General features: G+C 36.9%; 1 protein-coding gene across 8 annotated transcripts in view; it reads right to left on the bottom strand.

Annotated features, from left to right (window-relative positions):
• CADPS2 (calcium dependent secretion activator 2) overlaps positions 1–24019 on the bottom strand; it is a 335958-nt gene that overhangs the window by 91606 nt on the left and 220333 nt on the right. For all 8 annotated transcript variants that reach the window (XM_088141678.1, XM_025164784.2, XM_088141679.1 and 5 more), the window contains exons 15-16: positions 17711–17774; positions 16183–16306 (exon numbers count right to left, since the gene is read on the bottom strand). In XM_088141678.1, the coding sequence (XP_087997804.1) occupies positions 16183–16306; positions 17711–17774 (188 nt within the window). The remainder of the gene's footprint in view (positions 1–16182; positions 16307–17710; positions 17775–24019) is intronic.

Below are 24019 nucleotides of genomic sequence, written 5' to 3'. Positions count from 1 at the left end.
GTTCCACGACTCTGGTCGCGACCCGAATTGGTTGCGACCCGAATCAAATTTTCCCATAAGGTTCAATGTAATTACGGTTAATCTGTTCTGAACCATATGTATTTTTTTTTTTAAACCACAAAAATATGACACAAAGTACAGTACAAAGAGAGAGAACGCTAACCTTGCTCAACGCGACTTCTGGCGTGGAGGACAGGAAGGCGGGTGGGGAGGCGGTTATTGCTTGGAGGGAGAGTCCCCCTCCCTACAGGAAGCCACGACCACGTGTCACGGCAGGGAAAATGGCCGCGGATCCTGTTCGTCACCCGATCCGGCGTTCGCGAACGGAAGCAAAATTTTGCGAACGGTGCTGTTTGTGACCCGAATTGGTCGTGAACAGAAGCGTTCGTGACCTGAGGTACCACTGTACAAGTTTAAGTTAAGATTAAGAAAAAAAAGGTTAAAATAAATACCAGAGTTCACTGAATAATTTCTATTTCAATGAGAAATGTTCATATAGCTAAAAAGCAGTTGGACTTTTATTACCTTTCTTGCACTCTTTTGAGAAGGTGGGACAGCCTCCACCTGCTTCTAAAATAGCTAGAAATCAGTGTGGCAATCAATTCTTATATGGGCTTGGGAGTAAAAGATGCACTACCAAATCCCCAGTCTTTTCATCACACACTAACTGCTTTGAAGTGAGTATCTAACCTACGAATATCTCTATGGGTCTGGCCAGAGCCCTCAGTTGCCAGAGAGACCACCATAAATTCCTGAGCATTCTCAACATACCTCCCCTCCCAAAGGATAGAGACTAAAGTTCCCCATGACTAATAGCCAGGGAGACTCCAACAACAGATGTGCAGATCTGGGACATCAGGAAGGGACCCTGCTGGACAACAAGGTGAGTGGTATCCCCAACTTTACATACCATCAGTTGCAGTTCATCATCTGTAAAGCAGAGCCACCCAAGGCATCTTAAGGATCACTGCCATCCCCTTTTACCTGTTGCAAGACTGCAGCTACTGAAGCACTCCAAGCCCAGGAGGCCAAATCTCAGACAGAGCATCATCCTTGCCTTTGCCCAACAAAGTTCTGGTAATATACACCAGGTCTGCTCGCTTGTCACAGATGAACATGGTATCTTTATGAACAGATGTAGTGTTTACCTGAAGCAGCTCATGCCCAAGGCCTCCACCAATTCAGCTACCTGGATCCAGGATCAAGGCTTCTGAGCCAGAAGAAACTGGCATAAAATGGATAGCCACCTTTCTCCAGGATAGGCAATCTAGCATATGCTTGTTACAAACAAAATTATCTTGCTGTCCAATTCTCCTTCCCCATGAGTGCTCCCTTACTATCCACTTAGGGGCAGCAAGAAGCAATGGCAGAGAGCATTATTGTCCCCCAGGCCCCCCATACCACTTTATTTCACACACAATGTAAGTTGTACAGAAATTTGGTCAAGTTACTCTAACCAGAGCAATTTCTCCAAACTTCATACAATACATACAAGAATGCTCATCTTTTTCTGTTCTCCTTCCTTCCCCAGGAACTCAATTGATCCACCTGCTCTCCACCCTCAGCCCTGCTCTTACTAAGGACAACTAGTCATTCCTCCCATAGAATGAACACCCACACCTAAAGAACAGCTCATCCTTAGCAAGATCTAGAGACCCCTCTCTTGACAAGAGCATCTAATGTTAACCCACAACCAAAGGCTACCCAGCTTCTTCAGTATATAGTTGCAGATAAGTCTCCACCAAATTCCCCACAAGCCACCCTCACCAACTGCTTGCAACTCTAATCCATGCCCTATCCATTAATCCCACTCACTGTGTCATCTTCCCACCTACTGTGGTCCTCTCCATCTCCTTTAGCTGAAAGCATAGTGCAGTCTTCAGGCTCTAAAACCATGTCCATACATGATCTCCATCAACCTGGCATTTTGCAGGAGTTCTGAAATACACCTCCATAACTGCACCCACCAACTGGATGGAGATTATGAAAATTGTACTTGAATACACCAGGCTGGGGAAAACTGCACTAAAGGTTAAAACTCTGGTCCTTCATCATAGCTTTTGACCATTTACCATATAGTGAAATTTTCACTTGTTTTTTGTCTCATCTGTTGATATAACAGAAATATTTTAAGTTTAGCTGGAGGTTCTGTCTTTTCTCCATGCACATACTCAAACCAATTTTTCATTTTCAAAAGTATTTTAATATTTTAATTAACAGCTGACTAATGTAAATGTATTTGTATTGCAGATACCAGATCAAAAGAAAACTCTTTAGAACAACCACCCTATATGCTTGCTATCTAGGGAGCTGTTTCTGTATCATTAAACTGGCAGTGGCTAGATATTATACTCAAAGCAAATTAGTGCCCACATGAACACTTAAAGTGTTCAAGTTTTGAACATTAACATAGGAAAGCCTTTTGCTCAGATGTGAAAGGGCCCGATAAAAAGATACTTTGAGTGGACAACTGATTTTGCCCTTGGTGTTTTCAGTGAAATAAACATGTGCCAACATGAGCTTGACACAATTAGAGATGGCCTCTCACTACTTCCACAAATAGCTCCTATTTTGTTCAACAATGCTTGTAGTGCTCTTATTTTCTTCAGTAAGCCCTTGTGAACCTGGAAGCATTTACATGCAAAGGCATTATTTTTATTTTTAAGAAACCATAGCCGAAAAAGCCTGCATTAAAGATGTACAATCTTTTGAGCCATTGGTCTGGACAGAAGTCTCTGTCTTTTTCCTGGCCATAATTTGTTCTCTCTTTCTATCTCCTGCCAATCTTCTTTTTTCTTTCTGTTCCTTCAGTGAATGACCATCACTACATGCATTCATTTATTGTAGGGACCACAGAGATGACCTTGGAAGAGGTATGCAGTGACCATTAGTTAAACATGAGCTTAGTCCAGGAAAACAAGCAAGTGTGAAAAAGAAACTTAAGATTTTCCCACCTTGACTCTCTTTGGTAAAAAGGGAAGGAAAGGGAAATGCTGTCAGTTGTTCAAGATTCTGTTATGGTAGCCTATATTAATAAAGAAGAGCAAAAGCTGACTACAATATAATATTGAGTCTACCTGCATGTACAAGTATCACCATTTTGTGTTTCAAAGCACCCTGATTCTTTGGAGTCATGCATGGTCTAGTGGAAATTCATGCTACAATGCTTCCTTGGAAATAAAAAAAAATGGGGACATAGTAAGCCTTATCTATAGGAACATAAGATGATCCATGGTGGATCAGGTCACATCTGTAACTAGTACAACATTCTACTTCCACTGAAACCTATGAAGCAGACATTAATGACTATCATTAGTGGTGTGCAGAAAAAGACCTTAACACCCGGCTCTGTTCACAGGACTGGGGTTAATGTATGTGGGATTCATTGGCCAAGCCCTTGTTGTATTTTTTTTTGGGCAGGGGTACTATTTATACTGTTCTTTGTTCCAGTTGTTTTAGTCTGGACTATTTGTGTTTGTCGGTTTTAACTGTTTACTTTTTAAATGGATTTTGTAAGCCATCTAGTCTTCTGAAACAGACTGTTTGGACAACTATTTCACAGTTGGAAAAAATCTGTTTGAAGGTTACCATGGTGTCAGAAAATTTCTGGTAAAGTCACAACAGTTGGGATGTTTTAGGATCAAAGCAATTTCAACTTCAAAATGTTTTGCGCATCTCTAGTTAATCTTTCCCATTAATGTTCCTCATTTACTGAGAGGCATATATCCATGAATACTGTGTCATAATATTTATTTATCATATCATATTTATTTATCATATTTATATAGCCGCCCATCTCACACAAGGTGACTCTGGGCGGCGTACAACAATTAAAAAGAATACATAAAAACAATTACAAATTTTAAAAAACCTGTAAGAACAGACAAAATAGGAGGGGATAAAATTAATAAGGGAGCCATCGTAAAATCTCCCTGGTCTCTTGGAAGCCCCAGGACTGATCACATAGCCAGGTCTTGAGGGACTTGTGGAATGTTAAGAGGGATGGAGCTAATCTCACTTCTAGGGGGAGAAGATTCCACAAGGCAGGTGCCATGGCAGAGAAGGCCCACCTCCTGGGACCCGCCAAATGTAATCATCACAGCAAATAACTATAGATATCAGCATTTTTACAGGTCAGCTTACAATGCCAAAAGGCTAATTATGGTCCTACTGTGTCAGAAAACATTTGTGTGATTCATGGCTGGATAAAAATACAGGTGGTCCTCTCTTAAAGTCCACTTATTCAGTGACTATTCAAACTTATGATGGTACTGAATGAGGGGTAGTTATGACCAGTCCTCATATTTACATTGGTTGCAGTGTCCCATGGTCATGTGATCATCACTTGTGACCTTCTTTGCCAGCTTCCTACAAGCAAAGTCAATGGGGAAGCCAGCAGGAGGTCACAAATGGTGACCACGTGATGTCCTTGTGTAATGACTCATGGTGATTCACTTAACGACAGCAACGGGAAGTGCCAGAATTTCTGTTGCTAAGTGGTGCAGTCACTTGACACCATGCTTTATGTTAGCAACAGAAATTCTGGTCCCAATTAAGAGGCAGAAAGACAAAGTAGAATGGGGCCTTTGGAAATAAACATAATATTGACAAAAAATATCAAGGCTAAAAACCTGTAACTGTGTAAGTTATAGGCATTGACTTGACACTTGATTTTGTTGTTGTTGTTGTTGTGTTTTAATTGCAGTTAAAAGTTGCTTAAGCAAAGCACGATTCATCTAGCAATTAGAGCTATAAGCATGCTATTAGGAGCTTAGCTTGGAGACATTCTACGGAATTCACCAAGTATTCTATAAATGGCACCAGCTTCTGCTTTAGAAACTATATCGTATCGCTCATGTGATCACATTCATGGAGATTCTAATAATCTCTATTTATAACAACTCATTATAGGAACCTACAGAAGATTTTCTTACTTGAGCCACTGTCTATTTCCAAGGAAATTAATATTAATATTAGAGGGAAACAGAAAAGTAGCAGAAATATAGATCATGTTCCTATACTATTAAAAGCAAACAGAGTCTAAGCTTGTAATTTAATTTTCACTAGGATCAAAATGCTTTGAAAAGAACAAAAAATCTTGTTACAGAAGCCATGCCTTTCCTAGGAAGAAGAACTAGGAGCACAACCCTGTCAGCAGCTCCCTTTTCACCACTCCCACAAATATCACTCAAAGCTATCACATCACCACCTTGGCTGTCTTTGAAAATGGAAAGTGACCTTAACCTCAGGAACATCACCAAGGCAACCTTCTCTTTGCTGAAGCTCTTGTCATTTACAGTATTCTGCGGCAGCACCAAGAGTCCACACACAAAAATGAAAAAAAGAAAAATCCATTATGCCAGGCATTGTATGTACATATCACTGGAGCAAGACACTGAAAGGGACCCACAATAAGATGCATATGTGGGCACGCATATATCTAGGCATCCAAAATGTTCTTCACTTGACACATATCAATCAAGTAAGCATATTATTTTTCCAATCCTTATTTTTTAATAATAGATCACACTGTGGCAACATGGACAATGAGAGATTCCTGTCAACAGCTAAAAAACTGAACTCCTGCTCAACCCATTCCTAGCAATGAAGAAATTGTTGAGTCTGTTTGTTTTTAATAACTGAATCCAATGTGATTCTTCTTTGCTTGTCTACTTTTCTCTACTTTTCATAATTTTGTAATGCAATGTGCAATTTATAAAATGCATATAAATGTAAAGAAAAATGCTTAAAAGTTGTGTAAATTAGAAAAAAATACACAGATAAACATGTTAACTTAGGAGAAAACCATTTTCAAAAAGCATGCCTGGTAGGAAATATTGGTACAAAAATGTTTAAATTAAAAGAAACATATAAAAATGCTTAAGAATTTTTATCCCAATATATTTTTTCTAATGCTCACATTTTTTGGCTTATTTTGCAAACAGATGTGAAAATGGGCAACAACAAATCTATGGTTCGGAAAACAAACAAAAAAATGACTTATAATGAATAAATTATCCATTTCCTAAAATATTAATTGCAGTTAAAAATAATTCAAGGCTGAAACAACATCACAATATACACACAATGAAATGTAATGTCCAATCAGTAGGGAAAACTGAAATAGATGTATTACCATTCATATACACAAAAGACAAATAAAAAAACAACTCAGCTTGGTAGATATGTCCTGGATGGGGGAAAACTTTAAATGAGATTGCATTTTTGCCTTTTCATCTTAACTGGCTTATCAGAGTTACTATGCAAAGTATGTTAAAAATACATATATTCTTTGTAAGTAACGATTGTGATTTACTTGTAAGATGACACTAGATTAACTAGCCTTCCCAGAATTCCCAACATATTGGATTTCTGGGAGTTTTAGTCCAATACATGTAGAGAACACCAAATTGGGGAAGGCTGGATTAGAATGTATAGTTACTTGAGAAATACAAGAATTCCACTTTATGTAGTAGATACCAGAAAACATAAAGAGTTTAGTATTGTTTAATGAAAGTTGTATTATTAGAAAAGTATCTCTGAAGAAAAATTCCAACTGCTGATATTTCAAGAGGTCTACTCCAGTCTTGAAAAATAAATTGATGTAGATCTACTTCTATATTCTTTTTCATTGTCTGAGAATACAATAGGTAGATCTTTATGCATCATCTATTAACAGCCTTCTTGATTTAAACGTATACCTGCCATATCTTACCCTGCTAATGACAAGAGATCTCTGAACATTCTTTGAAGATACAGTTGCATGCAAGTGTTTATGCACTCTTGGTTAAACTGTATATTCCAATGAATCCCCATGCAAACAGAAGCTGACACGTCTTCTACATGGTACAAATTAGACACATCTTTCTGAGAATTTGAATTCTGTATATGTCTGTCTTATATACTGTTCTAGTCGAAGCTGACTCTGAGAAGCTTACATACCCTATTTATGTAAATGAGATTAAAAACCAAGGAATCTAACACACAAATATCAGAAGAATAGAAAACACAGCACCAAATATGAATCTACCATTCATTAGACTTTAGATTTCAGAAAGGAGCAATCCACAACATTCCTAACCCCAAGGTCTGTTAAAAAAAGTAGTTTTTGATGGCTGTTATGAAATCAAGCAGTGTAGGGAAACAATGGATAAGCCTGCCTCTAAGGTTCCTGAAGATAGGAATTTGTAAACGAATGGACTTGAAATGAGTCTCTACAAAATTGTATCAAATGGACAGATACAATTGGGAAAAGAGTAGTCCCAAAGATATCTAATCCTATGCCATGAAGGGCTTTAACACCACTGAACACTGCAACACTGAATTATATTTGGAAGACAACTGTCAACCAGTGTAGCTTTTGAAGTTGTGGTGTTGCATGGGCTAATCATGAAAGATCCATCGTTACTTGAGCTGCAGCATTCTGGACCAGTGTAGTTTCTGAGCGGTCTTTGAAGGAGCCCTGTGTAAAGCATGTTGCAATAGTTCAAGCAGGTAACTGTTATGGTCTTCTCTGATTTGGAGGAGTCGGAGCCTGAGGGGCCTAATCCAGCAGATTATCAGGAGTCATCTGACAGTCTCAATCCAGTTGATCACCCAGCCCAAAGATGCATTGGGAATTCTGGAGGGTTGTGCAATGGTAATCCGCTCTGCTCTTCAAGAAGCAAAGGTGCAAAACTCTTAACTGAGCCATACCTACAACTAGGTTACATAAAAACAGCCAGCTTCTTTTTCAAACAACCTCACCAGCCTTGGATCCATGCTTTTAAATACTTGATTCCTGCTTGCAACCTGAATATTTTCAACCTGAGCCAACTAACCTCCTTGGTGACTGAACTTTTGAACTATTGTGGACTATGCTTATGTCACCAAATCCATGCTCTATGTTTGTCGTCCCCCTAGGTAGACCAGACCAGCAAATCAACACCACAGGAAGGCTAAAACTATTTTTATTGAGATTGGCTATAATAATAGAATCTTGCAAATTTGTGCTGTACTTCCTCCATCTTCTTCAGTGAATTTGGGAGGCATCTGCCTAAGCCACTTCCAAATGTTATCTCATTGTTCTGACTAAAAAAAATACTTCAGACCCTTTTGCCTAGGTAATTATTCCTGCATATCTCTGTCAAGGTCATCTTCTTTACTCTTTACAATATTGGACTAACTCCATTCTAGATCTCAGCCAAGGCTTTGCCTTCTTGTATACATTTTTGGAGCATGTATGCATTTGTACAGAGTGGCTGTCTATCTGCCTTGTGTGTGTCTGCTTGTTATTTGCTAGTAAACTATTTGTAAATGAAGTCAATGTGTGTGTCCTCAGACTGAGTCAGGACAGTAACTAAAGCATGAGGGGCTGAGAGAGGAGCCTCCCATTCCAGCAAAGGTAATAATTGTCACACCTGTTGGACTTGTGCAAATCCCTTCTTGCCACAGCTATTACTTGTTCTTTAAGCAAGAGCTGAGAGTCAAGGACACCTAGATTACAAAATGGTTTGGTCCAGGAGAAGATGATTTTATCCAAAGCTAAAGGTGGAATATCTTCCTCATCCAAAGTTACTCAGTCTTGCTGAGACTGATGCTAAGCTTATTGTGGAGCCCTTGAGGTTCTCTGAGCTTGGTTGTTTTCTTGCAAACATTTTGTTACCTGGCTTGGTAACATCTTCAGTACTAGAAGGGAGTGGGGTTTGCTCTCTCTATATTGATTAGTTTGCCCTATCAGTGTTGGTGGGGGTGTGGTTTTCTCCTTGGTAGTTTATCTGGTGTTAATCTCTGCTTAAAAATAAAAAGGAAACAAAAAGACCAGAACATCTCCTCACCAGTAATCAACACCAAGATAAGCAGAGATTAACATCAGGATTAATACTAGACAAACAATCAAGCAGTAAACAACAGCCTAAACAAGGAACTACCAGTTCAACCCTGAGCTACATATATTCTCTTCTACTGGTACTAAGCTTATTTTCTTCCATCCAGACTCTTACAAGGAGCTTGGGACAGTATCTTGATCACATCTGCTTGGCATGAGGATAAGATGTAAAGACATGTTATTATCATCATATTTGTGATATTTAACTCAATAGTTGGTGAATGTTTTCTCACAGTGGTTTCATGTAGATGCTGAACAAAATAAACTTAAAGTGATTCAGAATTATCTTTACTTCATTCATTCATTCATTCATTCATTCATTCATTCATTCATTCATTCACTATATAGAACTAGATTATATCATCTTAAGAAACAACTAAAAATCTATATAAAACTTGAAACATTTGATGTCACTGCTGTTTGTCATTGTTTCAAAAATAAATGCACACAATCATGTAAAAGGAACGAAAAGGAAAAAAGGAGAAACAGAGGAAAAAAAATAATTTTTTTTTAAAAAAGTAATAAAAAGGAAACAAGTAAAAATATTAAATTCTAAATTCCCTCCCATTGTGCCCAACTGGTGAAAAGTGTTTCTTTTCCAGTGTTGGGCCAAATGTGTCCTTGTGGTTGTCAGCATACATCTTAATAAATTGTAATATTTTTTATTTATGTGTTTTGGAAAAAACTGAGGCCTGAATTCAAGCTTTGTTTTAAAAAAATTGAATCATGCTGTGTTTTTTTCCAGTACTTTTGATTTTTTTATACATGACCAACACATATGATAAAATGTTCCTTCTGTTTAACATTTCCAGCATTTTTATTCTATGATTTATCTATCTTTGCAATTACTAATGGAGTTATGTACCATCTGTAAAACATTTTGTACCAATTTTCTCTTAAATTATAGCATGGGGTAAATTTTACTGAGTTTTTCCATGAATCCTCCCATAATTGCAATTCTTTAAAATTTTGCATCCACCACCATCCACTATTTTACTTCTTCTGTATTCATGTTGTATTTTAATAGCAATTTCTATATACGTCCTAATAGGTGGTCTTGGTTCTGCATAAGTGTTTCAAATGATATCATTTGTCTTAAAAAAAATTCCTCGTTTCTTAAGGTTGCCTTCTTTCATGCAACAATCTGTAAATATATCAACCATGGTAAATTTTAGCTTTCACCAGATAATTCTTGCTGTGTCTTTAATCTGTTTCAAGTCTGGATATGCCATGTCCACATAAATAATTATACTTTTAAAAATTATCTCCAGAATAGAAGGCATTTGAGGGTGAGGTTAAAGGCAAGATTGCTGGACTTATTGTCTTTGTGGAATTCCATGTTTTCATCAAGCTCTGTCTTATAATATGTCCTTTTGAGATTTTGTCTTCTTTTTGTCTCCATATACCATAAATATCTGTGAAGTCCATTAGCTAAGTCAGCACCTTCTAACATTGACATTCTGCTATTTAGGGGATTTATCCATTAGATTATCTGTGCAACAGATTGCATTGTAATATAATTTAAGATTTGGGTATTTTGCCACTTTTATTCTGTCTGCTGAACACCAACCAGCAGCACTTTTTAAAGCAAGCCATTCCATTTTGGGGAAGGATGTCTGTGTAATGGTAATGGTATGTGTGAATGACCTTGGGAGAAAGGAAGAAGTGCTGCAGACTAGGCAACTGTCATGTAAAAGGTATCTCAGTCCACAGAAACAGAAGGGGTGTGGGAAGCATTTCAGAAGGGACCCTCCCTAGATTTCCAGAGAATAAAAGGAAAGGAGGGGAGAAATACTTTGAGACTCGCAAGATTGATTTAGCCCTTTGAAGTAGTCCAGACAAGAAGCACAACTATGAGTACTAACTCCATTTTTATTGTAAGATTACGTTAACAGAGTCTTGCAAGTCTGAAAGTACTTCTCCCCTCCTCTCCTTTTACTCTCTGGAAACTAGGGAGGGTCCCTTCTGAAATGCCTCCTATTCCCCCTCCCCTCCTTCTGTGGACTGAGATATCTTTTACATGACGATTGTCTGGTCTGCAGCTCTTCCTCCTGTCTCCCAAGGTCATTCCCACATACCATTACAGTCTGCCATAACCATCTGAATGGCCACTATGAAAAATTCTTGTAGCATTTCGAGGAAAAAACTGCTCAGATTCAAGTGGAGCTGGATTCCAGCTAGACAGTATCAATGGAGCTGATTGGGGCCTTGTCTTGTGATCTGGGATCTGAGGAAGCAGATAAAGTCCTTTGCAGTATCAGTTCTGCTACTTCCCAGTCAGATCCCTGCTCCTCATGGTTGGTTAAAGCCTCCCATGAAGTGGCAGGAATTTGGATCCAAGGAGGAATCGTTTCTTTGAGTGAGAGAGTGTTTCTGCCACCTCTGAAGGAAGTTGTGGTATACTCCTTGCTCAAGATGCCTTCACTCAATCTGATTATTTTGGACAACTTTCGACCCATATTCACCCTTCCTTTGTTAGGAAAAGTTGTTGTTTACTGTTGCTATTACCTGCTGACCACCTTATTTTTATATGCCGTAAGATGGTCTGGGAAATTTCCAGGTTGAGAAGCAGGAAATAGTGCTGTAAACAAACTGTTTTGAAACTATCATTTTTAAATCTAAGCATAATATAAACAATATGTTTTAGTTTCAGAGCAATCCTGTAACTCCTATGTGATAAATTGCAACAAAGTCTATGAAGCAACTCATATCAAAGATTGGAAATCCATAATTATGTAGCACCTCTAAAAAGAAAACAAACAGAAGTGATGGGAACAAAAGAGGTTACATTATGTCCTGAACAATTTTTTGCCCTTTTCCTTTAATATTCTTTAGAATTCTCTATTCCTTTAAACATTTTTGGATCAGATGCACTCCCATTTTCCTTTCGTGCCTATTTTTTTTTTACACATGATTATCTTTAAAGCTGCAGAACATCATGAGATTATTGGAGGTATCCATTCCAACAAACACTGGATAGGAACAAGGTCTCAAACTATTGCCACTAGTTCTACAATTGGACTAAGAATAAAATCAAATTGACCAAAACAATTCTGGAACAGCTCAGATTAGCTACCCCATATTTAGCCAATCAGTGCTACTGTTTCAGCTTTCACAGATTCAGTTGTGATTCTGACCTTTGATAATTTGCTCAGATAGATCCAGGTGTTTCCAAATAGAAACATTTAGATGCAAAACTAATCAGGGACTTCTAAATTATTTTGTTTAAGAGAAGAAAAAAAAACATTGTATGCACAATACTCAGTGAGGCTTACACTGAACATACAGAGAGAGAGAGAGAGAGAAAATTGCACTAAACTGCAGAATTCACACTTGAATATATACAGTACATGCATACAATTAACACAGCAGTCACCTGGATCCTTTTCATTTGTAGCTTAGATATAAGGAAAGGTTGGGGAAAAAATCAGAAAAAGATGAGATTATTTCTTTACAAGCATCATGTAATTAAGTTCTTATTTCACTGTTTATTCTGGCAAGAAAAATATGCATTCATAAATAACTGGATCCTTTTGAAAAAGAAAGTTTATACAGCAAACAAGATGCTATTTTATCCTCATAAACTATATGACTGAAATTTGATGGAATCACAAAGAATAGAAGAAATAACACACACCGCTTGTGGCTTTATTTTCTATCCAAATTGCATTACAATTTTGATACGAAATGCTCAACTAATTTTATAAGACTGTTTCTGTTAAAACAGGCTATTATTTTCTGTTAACAAAAAATGTATCCTTCTAGTGTTACTTTTTGGGCTTCTTTTAACTAAAGCAATGATTGCAAGAAACATACTACACTATAGTATAAGTATACACTGGAAACATTGAAGCATATTTCCAGTTCAAAGCCTCATTATGTTCTCAAGATGCCCATGAAAATGACCTTACACAGTGTCAGCCCTGAGTTGCTACAGTGATTTCCATTCTAATGGAACTGGTGTTAGGATTTACAAAATTGATACTCCTCTAATTCTTGCTATCACTGTACAGGTAGTTCTTGACTTATGACCATTCATTCAGCAACTGTTCAAAGTTATGGCAGTGCTGAACAAAGGGACTTACAATCACTCCCTAAAGTTATGGCTGTTGCAATGCCTCCATGGTCATGTGATCAAAATTCAGGTGCTTGGCAGCCCGCCTGCACTTATGACCTCAGGGGCACTTCAAGTCCCCCCCCCACCTATCTCCCCCCATCTATGTCCTTTTGCCACCCTGTACCCCATGGCCTCTGCCGCTCTAGCTGACCTTTGCCGTCTTCTTGCTCCCACTGCTGACTGAGGATACCTGGCCTGACCCTTCACAAGGCAGCTGCTGGCTGCACAAGGTTTTCTTCCCTAGTTGCACATGGTGATTTCCTCACAAGACCTGGGGAAGACAGCCTCATGTGGCCAGCAGGTGCCTCAGTCCCTTACCTTGGAAGAACTGAGGCTCGGGGCTGGAAGGGACCAAGCCAGGAATGGCTTGGACTGGGGTGGGTCCTTGGCTAACAACTGGTGGAATTCGGTTAACAATGGCAATGGGGAATACTGGGATTGCTGTTGCTAAGTGATGTGGTCATGTGACTTTGCACTTTACGACTGCATTGGTCAGTGACGGAAATTCTGGTCCCAATTGTGGTTGTAAGTTGAGCACTACCTGTAACGGGCTGGTATGGTAAAGATCACGTCTGTATAGTTGCTCTGTTGCATTTCCTTCCCTCCTTATCCAAGAATAAGATGGCTCTATAATAGTAATACCATTAATTTTTGTGGCCACATCAATATGGAATTCTTATTTACTCCAATAATACATTTCTCTCTTTGTTCCATAGGACACAAGATGGCATTTTCCTCTACCCAGGAATTGCTTGGATTCAGACATGCTTAATTTCAGACAAAGGCAGGATTTGTGAGCTTCGTAACACAAGATTTGAATTCTAACTTATGAATCTCTACTTAATTAAATGTACATGGTTCAACTGCAGGGAAAGAAGTGATATTGATGGTGATCATCCAGTTGGAACTTTAAAGCTTTCTTGTCCACACTCTTTTGAGGAAGACTATTTTCTTACGTTTTCAGAATGTTTCAGAGGATATAAAGTAAAGATATATTTATTTCACCTGTAAACAGTGAGCTCTATGCCAAGATTACTTTGCTGACTTTCAGCCAGCTTTGGTGACTTCTTTTAGAAACTTTCTATTTTTACACCAATTATTCCAAACAAGCTTGTTAAAAACTCAAGATAATTGAACAGCAAGAACCCCTGCTGCAAGCATGCATTGGATGCTTGCTGAAGGTGAAAAGGTAACTTTCTCATTTTCCAAAAGATCTACATACATCCTCCTTCATTTAAACACAACATGATATCTTAATTAATTATGATAAACTGGTTACTAAGGTGCCACCATGTTGTTATTCCCATGATATAATACTGGTTGCTATAGTGATGAGATGGCTTTTTTTGGGCTAATCAGTGAGGAGATTGGTTAACCCATGTTTGTCAGTGATCCTGAAGAAGGAGAAAAATAAGTTAAAACAAATGGTTATATATATTAAGCATATTCCTTTTCCCTGATTTTTTGATATTATTCATGACTGCAATTTCAGTTATACTAAAAATAAATCATAACAAATTGAATACAAACTGGAAGACTCTACAATATTCCTTACACAAAATTGTAAAAAACTCATATTATCATTACTCCTACAACTAACACTGGTACATAAAATGCTTTGTATTCAGAAGATTCCAGAGTAAAATTTCTGGCATCTCTAGATAGGAATTAGAAAAAGCCCAGTGTAAGACACTGATGCCAATCAGTACGGATCAGTTTTTGCCAACTTGGTACTTTTCAAATATGTTCAATGATATGTTCAGCCCTCATAACACCTGATTGGGGAAGCTGGTCTATTGAATAATAAGCTGAATCTGACTGAAATGGATTGATTTGATAAATCAGCTTCATAGAATCAAATATTTAAATTTAGATTTAGATATTCAGCTCATCATAAACCCATTATGTTTATAGTTTGTTTTTCAAAACAATTACAAACATGAATAAAGGAGTATATACTATCCTTTGGGAATCAGTTTGGTGCGGTGGTTAAGGCATCAGGCTAGAAACCGGGAGACTGTGTGTTCTAGTCCTGCCTAGGCACAAAGCCAGCTGGGGGACCTTGGGCCAGTCAATTTCTTTCAGCCCTTGGAAGGTGGCAATGGCAAACCAATTCTGAAAAACCTTGCCAAGAAAACTGCAGGGACTTGTCCAGGCAGCTCTGAGAATCGGACATGACTGAATGGATTAAAAAACAAAAACAAAACTATCCTTTAGGTAACATCAGATATAAATCAGTGGGTTATCTTGGATGAAAGTTGGATATTGATGCAGTAGTATTTCAAGAGTGATCTCTTTCCTCCCCTGTCAACGTGACTATAAGTAATTTGGCAGTGCTTGCTTCCACCTGTGTCTGAGGCTCTTTCCACGTGCAAATGCTGGGCTGGTTTAAGGTTTGTACCACACATCTATATCTTTGCAAGCTGAGCTGACCTGCTTCATAAGTTAATAGTCTCAACTGCTGCTCCTCTTGAAGAGAAGTTGCAGCATTTCCTCATCATTTCCTGATCAGTGCTCCCAACTTGTCCTGCCTTTGAGATGTCCCCTTCTTTCCCCAGGAAGTCAAGTTTTCAGGTCACTTTGGTGATCAAACTATTATTAAGCAGTCACTCCTGGCTAAAGGGAAACTTTGAGAAAACCTTAGAAGCCATCTAATTGTTCCTGGAATAAACCTCTGGACCTTTCTTTATCTTTATACATGTATCATTCCACAAGCCAGGGGCCTTGAATTAATTCTGCAATATATAGTACTGGTTGCTCATTAATAAAATAGACCAATAATTTATATTAAAATTCTATAAGGATTAGTAGTAAATTATTCTAGATTGACAGTAACAGGAACTTCTTGCTGTAGGAAGCAACTGGGTTCAAATGTCAAAACTGGGTAAGAGAATGCCTACCAGAACAGGCTGATCTGAGCCACTTTTGTGAAACATAAAACTGCCGTTAAAATAAAGGACAAAGGACAACTTCAGCACAAAGCAAAGATCATTCATTCAAGCATGGTCCCAGGAGGCATATTACAGCAATGAATAGGAAAAAGCTCAGTAGTTCACCAGCTGAGATTTTAATGAGATATTTCCCCTTGCTGTGGTTCAGGCTTTGCTCAGCAAAGAGAAAAGGCTGCTCACAAAATGTATTCAATGAATGGGCACCAATTGCTTTTACAGCCACTACAGTAGCTGATCACTGTACTAACCTTCTATTTTGGCATAATCTGTAAGTCGAGTGTAATTGATCAAGGCTGCTTTCTCTAGACATTTTCTAACCACTTTCTTCACTTCTTCTGCTGGTATGGGAGTAGCAATATCTTTCATTAAGACCTGTGCCAAAGACAGTCAAATAGTTCTTGGTCAGGTATCCTATCTTCCCAGAAGAGAGAAAAATACCCTTTTTTTAAAAAAAAAGCTTTTGTAACATTTAGAAATTGAAAAGAAAGGAAATTGTTAATGGACAAAAGCTATGTTAAAATCATTGTTGAGGTCATAATGTTAAGGTTTGCCCATTGACAGATTGTACATAAGGCTAAAATTATAAACAGACTAAAATTATAAAAATCTAAATAGTACATGGTCAGTTTGACATACGTAATGGTAACTCTCTTATTAGCCTAAAATAAAATTTAGCCTAATTTTGTCTTTACATTATAGTTGTGAGTGTGTGGATAGAAAGAGTCAGAGAATACAGTAACTTGTCTGACTCTATTTGTAGTTGGGGGAAAGTGAAGCAGACCACTGCTTACAAGAAACACAATAAACTCATTAGGTTTCAAAATTACAAAACAAGAGTACATTTTTAATTGCATGTTGCTGAATTAAGAAAAAAGGTCTGTCATGGCATTTGCACTATAGGACTCTAGCAAAAGCACTAACATAAATTCTTGCGTTATAGCCAAATTCACATGGTTCAGTTCAATATAGGATATGCATCTAGGAGCAGCACAAGAAAAAAAATTGGCCAGTAAACATTTGAGTCAGGACTTCTAATTCTTGTCTGGTGATTATCAGGGATCAATCCCGCCAAGAATGAAGTTGAACAGAAGTAATCAAATGCTTCACCAAATGTAGCAAATTTCCTCAGCAGCTACAGTCTAATGCATATTAACCTCATATTAACACTGTGAGATTGGTAATTAAGAGCTCAATTTTATAGACAGGGATTGACAAGATGAGTTTACTAAGGCATCCAGCTGAGTACAAGACTTATGGGGACAATCTATGTATCCTAAGACCAAATTTAACTCTGCAGATACTAGCCAGCACTCAAGTTTTCTAAGAATATTTATTTCTCTAGTGGTTATTTTGGAAAGTATGTTGAGCAGAGTGTCAAAACTGACTGAGCTGAATTTATATTTCATACTTTTAAAACTGAATGTCATTGCTTTTATTAAAAAAACACATTTGGAGGTGTTTTTTTTTTAATTTCGATGTCAAGATGCTTTGTAAAAAAAATCAGTATAAAGTATTTGAAATGTTACAAGCAAAACATTACAGATAAAATACAAAGGGAATGATATCTCAGCTTATCAAAGTAGGAAGACAAGGGATTTGGGACTTTTTAGTTTGCCCAGGACAATGGCTAATATTGTATATATTGTAAATTGGGAGAAAAATCCAACAACAGTAAGTATGAACAGTATAGAGCTGAATAGGAACTATGGTGGTTGCAGACCAACACCTCTGGAGGGCACCAGGTTAAGAATGGTTGGTTTTAGTTCATGGACTTACCCTCTCAAGCAATGAAAGTGTAGCTTTCAAAGCTCCTTCAGGACGCCCAAAGGGAAAGCAGTATCTTCAAACAAACAAACAAACATAACATATTAGAAGCTCACCTATGTAAATTACGTAGATTTGGTTAGATAATTTAATGCATAATCTACTGTCTGCCTTAGAGGGAAAAGCTACCTTTCTGACTGAATAGTCACATATTTTTAAATTTGTATTTACTTTTATTTTGCTATCAGTTGTTCTGGATTTAGCTATTTATGTATCTGATTTAACTGAGCTGTGACCAAAATAAAATTCTTTTTCTCTGCAGATGTACAACTGTGTAAAAATATTTATAACGTCTACTACTTCAACTACAGACTGGAAAAGCTAGTAGAAACTATTGCTGGTAAAAAAAAAAGCATTACTACCTTACAATATTTAGTTGGTTAATAACGGAAAATCTCTTAAAAAAATCAAGGTGATCATTATCAGTCAGTAGATTACTAGATTAATAAACATTACTGTATTTTGAATAAGGTCTTATAAAACAGCAAAAGAAATGTGGAAAGGACTTTTTCTTTCTTTCTTGCACTTTTAGCTCTCTCTTTGATTTCTTTCTTTTTCTTTTTTTCTTCCTTACCCTGTATTAGTTGTATTAGTTCTTACTTTTGTTTTTAAAGCTTTTAATAAAATGATATATTAAAAAATTTGCTGAGATGGCCAAATTGACTTGTTTGATTAGAGAAAAGACAATATCTACGTTTATTGCTGACTGGAAACCCCTTATGGACTTTTTGCGGAAAACAGAAAAAAAATGAACTTATGATTTATGGTTTTGATGATTAGATAGGACATATTATAGAAAGAAGAGAATCATGATGTAATTTTAGAGAAAGAGGTAAATTTATCATTATACTTATAACTGCTACAACGAAGATTGGAAGCTCCTTCTTTGTTTCTTTTTTCTTTTTTTCCTGTTTTTCTTTCTTTCTTGTGCTTTTTGCACTCTTTGATTTTTTTTTCCTTCCTTACTCTGTAATTAGTTTATATTAGTTTTTACCTTGGTTTTTAAAACTTTAACTAAAATAATGAATAAAGAAATGGGGAAATGAGAAGCAGCATCTATCTCATGCAAACAAGAATGCTACTTTAAAAATGTCAATTGCTCTGCCATTATCTAAAAAGCAAGAAAGAAAACATTTCTGATAGAGCTACATCTTTTAGTCATTTAGTATATAGAATGCATATCAGATTGTGATTGTTGCAAATAAATTAGGACAAGAGAAAGTTACATAATGTATATAGATTAAAAAAAAAGTTGCAAAAAATATAAGCAAAGCAACCAAGGAAAAGTTAAGATTGAAAGAGGCGGAGGAAATGAAGAAACATCTTGATGGAAATAAAACATTATTTTAGACGCAGGTGAAAAGGGCTAAACAAGGAGCTTCCAGGAGAATGAACAGAACTAAAAATAAAAGTGATGAAATGATTGGGATAAAACTGGGATATTGGAAAGGAATATTGAGAGATTTGTATGGTAATTATAATGATCAATTGAAGAGTACAAGTGAAACACTGTGAGACTACTGAAAAATGGTATCACTGCAGATGTGTGCCATGTTAGAAAACGGATAAAACACAGATGCGATTTTCAGAGTCACTTGTTTATTGTGTATATGAAGATATCATCTGATAATTGGAAGAAGGCTCTTATTCCCTTATACAAAGAGAAAGGTAACAACAGCAGAGACCAGATTTCTGCTGTTAAGCAGGACACTGAGAAACATGTACACTAATACATGGATTTGTACTATATCCAAAATTGAGTTATCTATGCATAAAGTCTATTTTTCAGTATCATAGGGTTTCTAAATTAGAACAGACGTTTAGTGATATGGATAGAATTAACTGTAGTTCATAATGTCATTCTTTGAGTTATATAGTGCTGACAATGGTTCCTGATATTTATGCTTTGTACTGAGCTTAATAGTGATTTTTAGGCTTTTAAAACAATATAGTATATTCAGTTATTCACAATCATTTAATTATATACTGGACAATTATAACCTCTATGTCACTTGTAAACCCCTTGCTTATTTATTTGCATTTCACTCTTTTATCCTTTTTCTTTGTTCCTTCTATTTTCCTGTTTATACACTTAGTTTGAAAATCTAATAAAAATATATTTTAAAAAAGAGAAATGTGTGCACATTAAAAAAATTGTATTTGTTCATCTAGGAAAAAATATGAAAAAGTGAAGAGGTTTCTATTATGGAATGTTTTGCAGGAATATTTGGTGAAAGGCTGGTTGCTGACTGTGATAAGAATTGTATATGATGAAAACAAAGCATTTGTGAAAATAAATGGAATGCTTAGGCAAGGATTCAACATTTAGCAGGGGATAAGGTAAGGATGTGTGATGTGGGCTTAGTTGTTTAATGTATTAATGGATAAATGTACAGGTATTCCTTGCTTAATGATGGTAATTGGGACCGGCAACTCCATTTCTAAGCAATGTGACTGCGCCAACTTACGACAGCAGTTGCGGCAGTCCCAGTTGCCATTGTTAGGCAAATCCTGCACAGTCACAGTGTCTCACAGTCACATAATCACCATTTGCGACCTCCTGCTGGCTTCTCCATTAACTTTGCTTGTCAGAAGCTGGCAGTGAAGTTTTGCAAATGGCGATTATGTGACCGCAGGATGCTGTGACATCATAACTGTGAGCCGGTTGCCAAGTGCCTGAATCGCAATCACGTGACCACTGGGACGCTGTGATAGCTGCAACTATGAGGACCCATTGTAAGTCCCCCTCATTTAGCGCCATTATAACTTTGAATGGTAACTGAACAAGCTGTTTTTCAACAGGACTATCTGTATACAAATGGGTTCGTTTGGAACATGAATTAGTGTGTTTTTGTATGAAGGTGATGCCATGTTGTTTCCTGAGAGTCCAGTGATATCAGTAAATGTAAGATAGATTGTATGATACATTGAAAAGTATGGATATGAACAATAATTTATTGAAGACCATGGGAACTGCATTTAAAATGGAAAAATGCAGTTAACTGTATATTATACATAAATGGTGAAAAATTTAATTCTGCATCTTATAGAATGTTTATTGAATATTGCAAGATGGATGGAAAAATTCTAAGAGATACAAATGCTGGTAGAAACGTAAGGAGTAAATATTCTTCACACAGTAAAATGTGGTCCACTGTGAGGAATCAATATTGAAAGAAGCAAAGAGAGTTATATACAAAAATGCCCATCCACTTTGTTGTATGTCAGGAGAAACTTAAAAGTTAAAGGCAGTGGCAATGGGGTACTTAAGAAGTGTGCATGGTGAAACAAGAAGAGATTGGGTGAAGAAAGAATGCATAAAGATATATTGAATATAAAAATGACCAGTACAAAAGGAATATATCGAGATGTTTTGGCGTTATGAGAGAATTATCAGGACTGAATTACAAAACAAATAGATGAAGGAAGAACAAATTAATTAAAAGGAATGGGAACACCAAGACAGTTGTGATGGGATGGTGCCATGCTCTCTCTTTCCCACAGGAGCCTTGAAAAAATGCTACACAAAGATTTGTGGATTTTTGTTGAATAGGAATTTCCAAAAATTAGATGAAAGCTTTTCCATTTTTTCATTGGGCTACCCTAGATATCGCCAGTTTAGATAAATTTAGATACAACTTGTTGCTGATAACTAGATGGACCCTCTAAATGAATCGACCTGTTTTCATTTTAGGAGGTCCTCTTCTCATTTTTGAATCAATTCTTTCTACAAAGATTCTCTATCTTATTATAATCTATTTAACAAGCTTGTGTTTATTACTGTTACTTTATGTCATCTTTCAGCATCACTTTGCAACTGGAAATAAGCTCAGGATAAAGAATTAGAAATCATCTTTGCAACTTTATAAGAAAACCTGGAAATGAAATTTGGGCAAATTTGGGTGGGTAGCTCTTAGACTGGAATACTATTCTTCTTTCTTATTCCTATTATAATAGCAATTCTACAGAATCTTCATAAATTAGTTAGAATCTGTAGTGAATTCCTATGCATGTAGCCTCCAAACTAATTCAGTGAAATGTACTCCAAGGCAAAGAAGAAACGTGACTTCAACCTCAATCTCAAATCCAGAAATTCTCGAAGTATAACTGCACTTTCCGATGTTTACTCCTATTGTCATTCAAATTGTAAAAGTATAGAGAAATGCTGCTAATCCCAGAGTTACGTTTCAAATCAAATTATCCCAGAAGGCTTCTTATAAATATGTTGTTATGACATATCAGTAAATGAATGACCAGTTGAAGCACATATAATTCTAAATAATGAAACACTGAAACAAGCATTTAATTAATGTGTGCAATTCTCTTTTACAGTGGTCCTAAAATACAGTTCCATAAATAGCTTCCCTATCACAAATTACTAAACACTCAAACATTTCAGAATGTCAACTTAGATTTGCATCTAATGAACATTTAAAATAAAAAGGACTTAAAGGCCAAGTTATACGTTTAGTACCAGGACATCTAGTCCTATGGTAATAACACACAATACTATGTCACATCTGAATCACGTATCGCATGACAAGGGCTAGTATCTGGCTGTCGTGGTGAATTCTATGATGATAAAGAGAAGCTGAATTCTGCTAAGACTGCGATTCTGGTTTTGGGTGATATCATGCTCTACCTCCATTTAATTTTCATCTAGGAAGGGAGTGGTCCATGTATGGAGATTCTAGACATATTTCTTGATGGTTTTTAAAAAGTAAATTGCTTTGAATTTGTAATAAAATAGCCACATCTACATTCTAAATAAACAAAATATTACTGTCCAACCCTTTTTTTTAACACCAAGCATGAGAATATATACAAATCAGTTGAATTGCAGCTAATTCTGGGTTTGAAATGACCAATGTAGCCTTCGAGGAAGAATTATGATGCCAGATTTCCTGGCATCATAATTGGCTGCTCAACACTTGCATCTCCCACTCTGAAATATGATATTAAGAGTAACAAATACATTAATATACTCTACTTGTTTCATGTCATCTGAGAAGATTCCTACATCTCACAGGTCCTAATACAAATGCTCCCAACATTTGGAGCCAGTGGCCATATTTAGTAGTTTGAGAAATTTCCTCGAACAATTACCATGGTGGACCTGGCCAGGCACAAGCATCTTTTTACCAGAAGGCAATCTGCTCTCTTCCAAATGTGCTGAGACAAAATTCCCAGCCAGCATGAGGGCAACTTTTTTTTTTTGTGCCTTCAAGTCTGTCTTGACTTTTGGCAATGCCTGGATAAGTCCATACAATTTTCTTGGCAGCATTTCTGGAAGTGGTTTGCCCTTGCCTTTTTCCTAGGGTTGAGAGAGAATGACCAGTCCAAAGTCACCCAGCCGGCTTCGTGCCTAAGGCAGGACTGGCATTCACGGTCCCTTAGTTTTTAATCTGGTCCTTTTTAACCACTGCACCAAACTGGCTCTCATGAGAGCAACCAGGCTGGGCAAAACTGACACAGGCAATTATTTTTCAGTAACAAATACAGTATATTAACATACTATTTGCTCTCCTTATCAGTAATATATTGGAAGATCTACACAGATTCTCCATATCAGAAAAACTAACAGTGCAGCTTGTTGTTCACGTCATACATGAATGCTTGTAATTGTCAAAATGTTGAGGAGGCAAATTTTATCCTAGCGACTAGGACAAACCAAGTAAACAATAATCTGCTCTGCAAGTTCTAGAGCCAATTCCTTATTCTTTCTGGCATCTGCTTCTAAGGACAGACACTTCCCTTTATAATACTTTAAGAGATTAAAGGACTTTTTGTCCTCTTTGGAAACTACGTGAAAGTTGGAAATTGGGTGCAGGAAGACAGGGCTCCATTTAAGGAACAAAGAAATGAATCCTTTTCCCTCTCCAGAAAATGGATTTCCCCATTTCAAATTTCTCCCAGTGCCAAGTTGCTGTTAGAAGTAGTAGTGTTTGTTTTTCTTTCCTTGAACAGCAATGAGGAACTGGGTAATTTTGCCACTGGATTCTTTTTAATGTTTTATGATATGAGTTGGTGCCTGCTATTAATAGTTAAAGAACTAAATGTGGGGTAGCGATAGGAGAGGGAGAAGAGGGAACACTTAATTGACCTTAGGATCTCCAACTGGTTTGCATCACTGAACTTATTGATAGAATCCAACTAGCCAAGCATAAAAAAATCCTCTCCATCTCCATTAAAAGATAAATTATCATGATAGGTAGCAATTAGCACTATAGTAATTAAACAAGAAACTGTGCACTACTTAAT

The sequence above is a fragment of the Python bivittatus genome, unplaced genomic scaffold (assembly GCF_059951505.1).
Source record: "Python bivittatus isolate LINGU-HERP-01145 unplaced genomic scaffold, Pbiv_v1 ctg000330_np1212, whole genome shotgun sequence".
Taxonomy (NCBI): Eukaryota; Metazoa; Chordata; class Lepidosauria; order Squamata; family Pythonidae; genus Python; species Python bivittatus.
The sequence above is the reverse complement of the archived record's forward strand: the minus strand, read 5'-3'. Positions and strand labels throughout refer to the sequence as shown.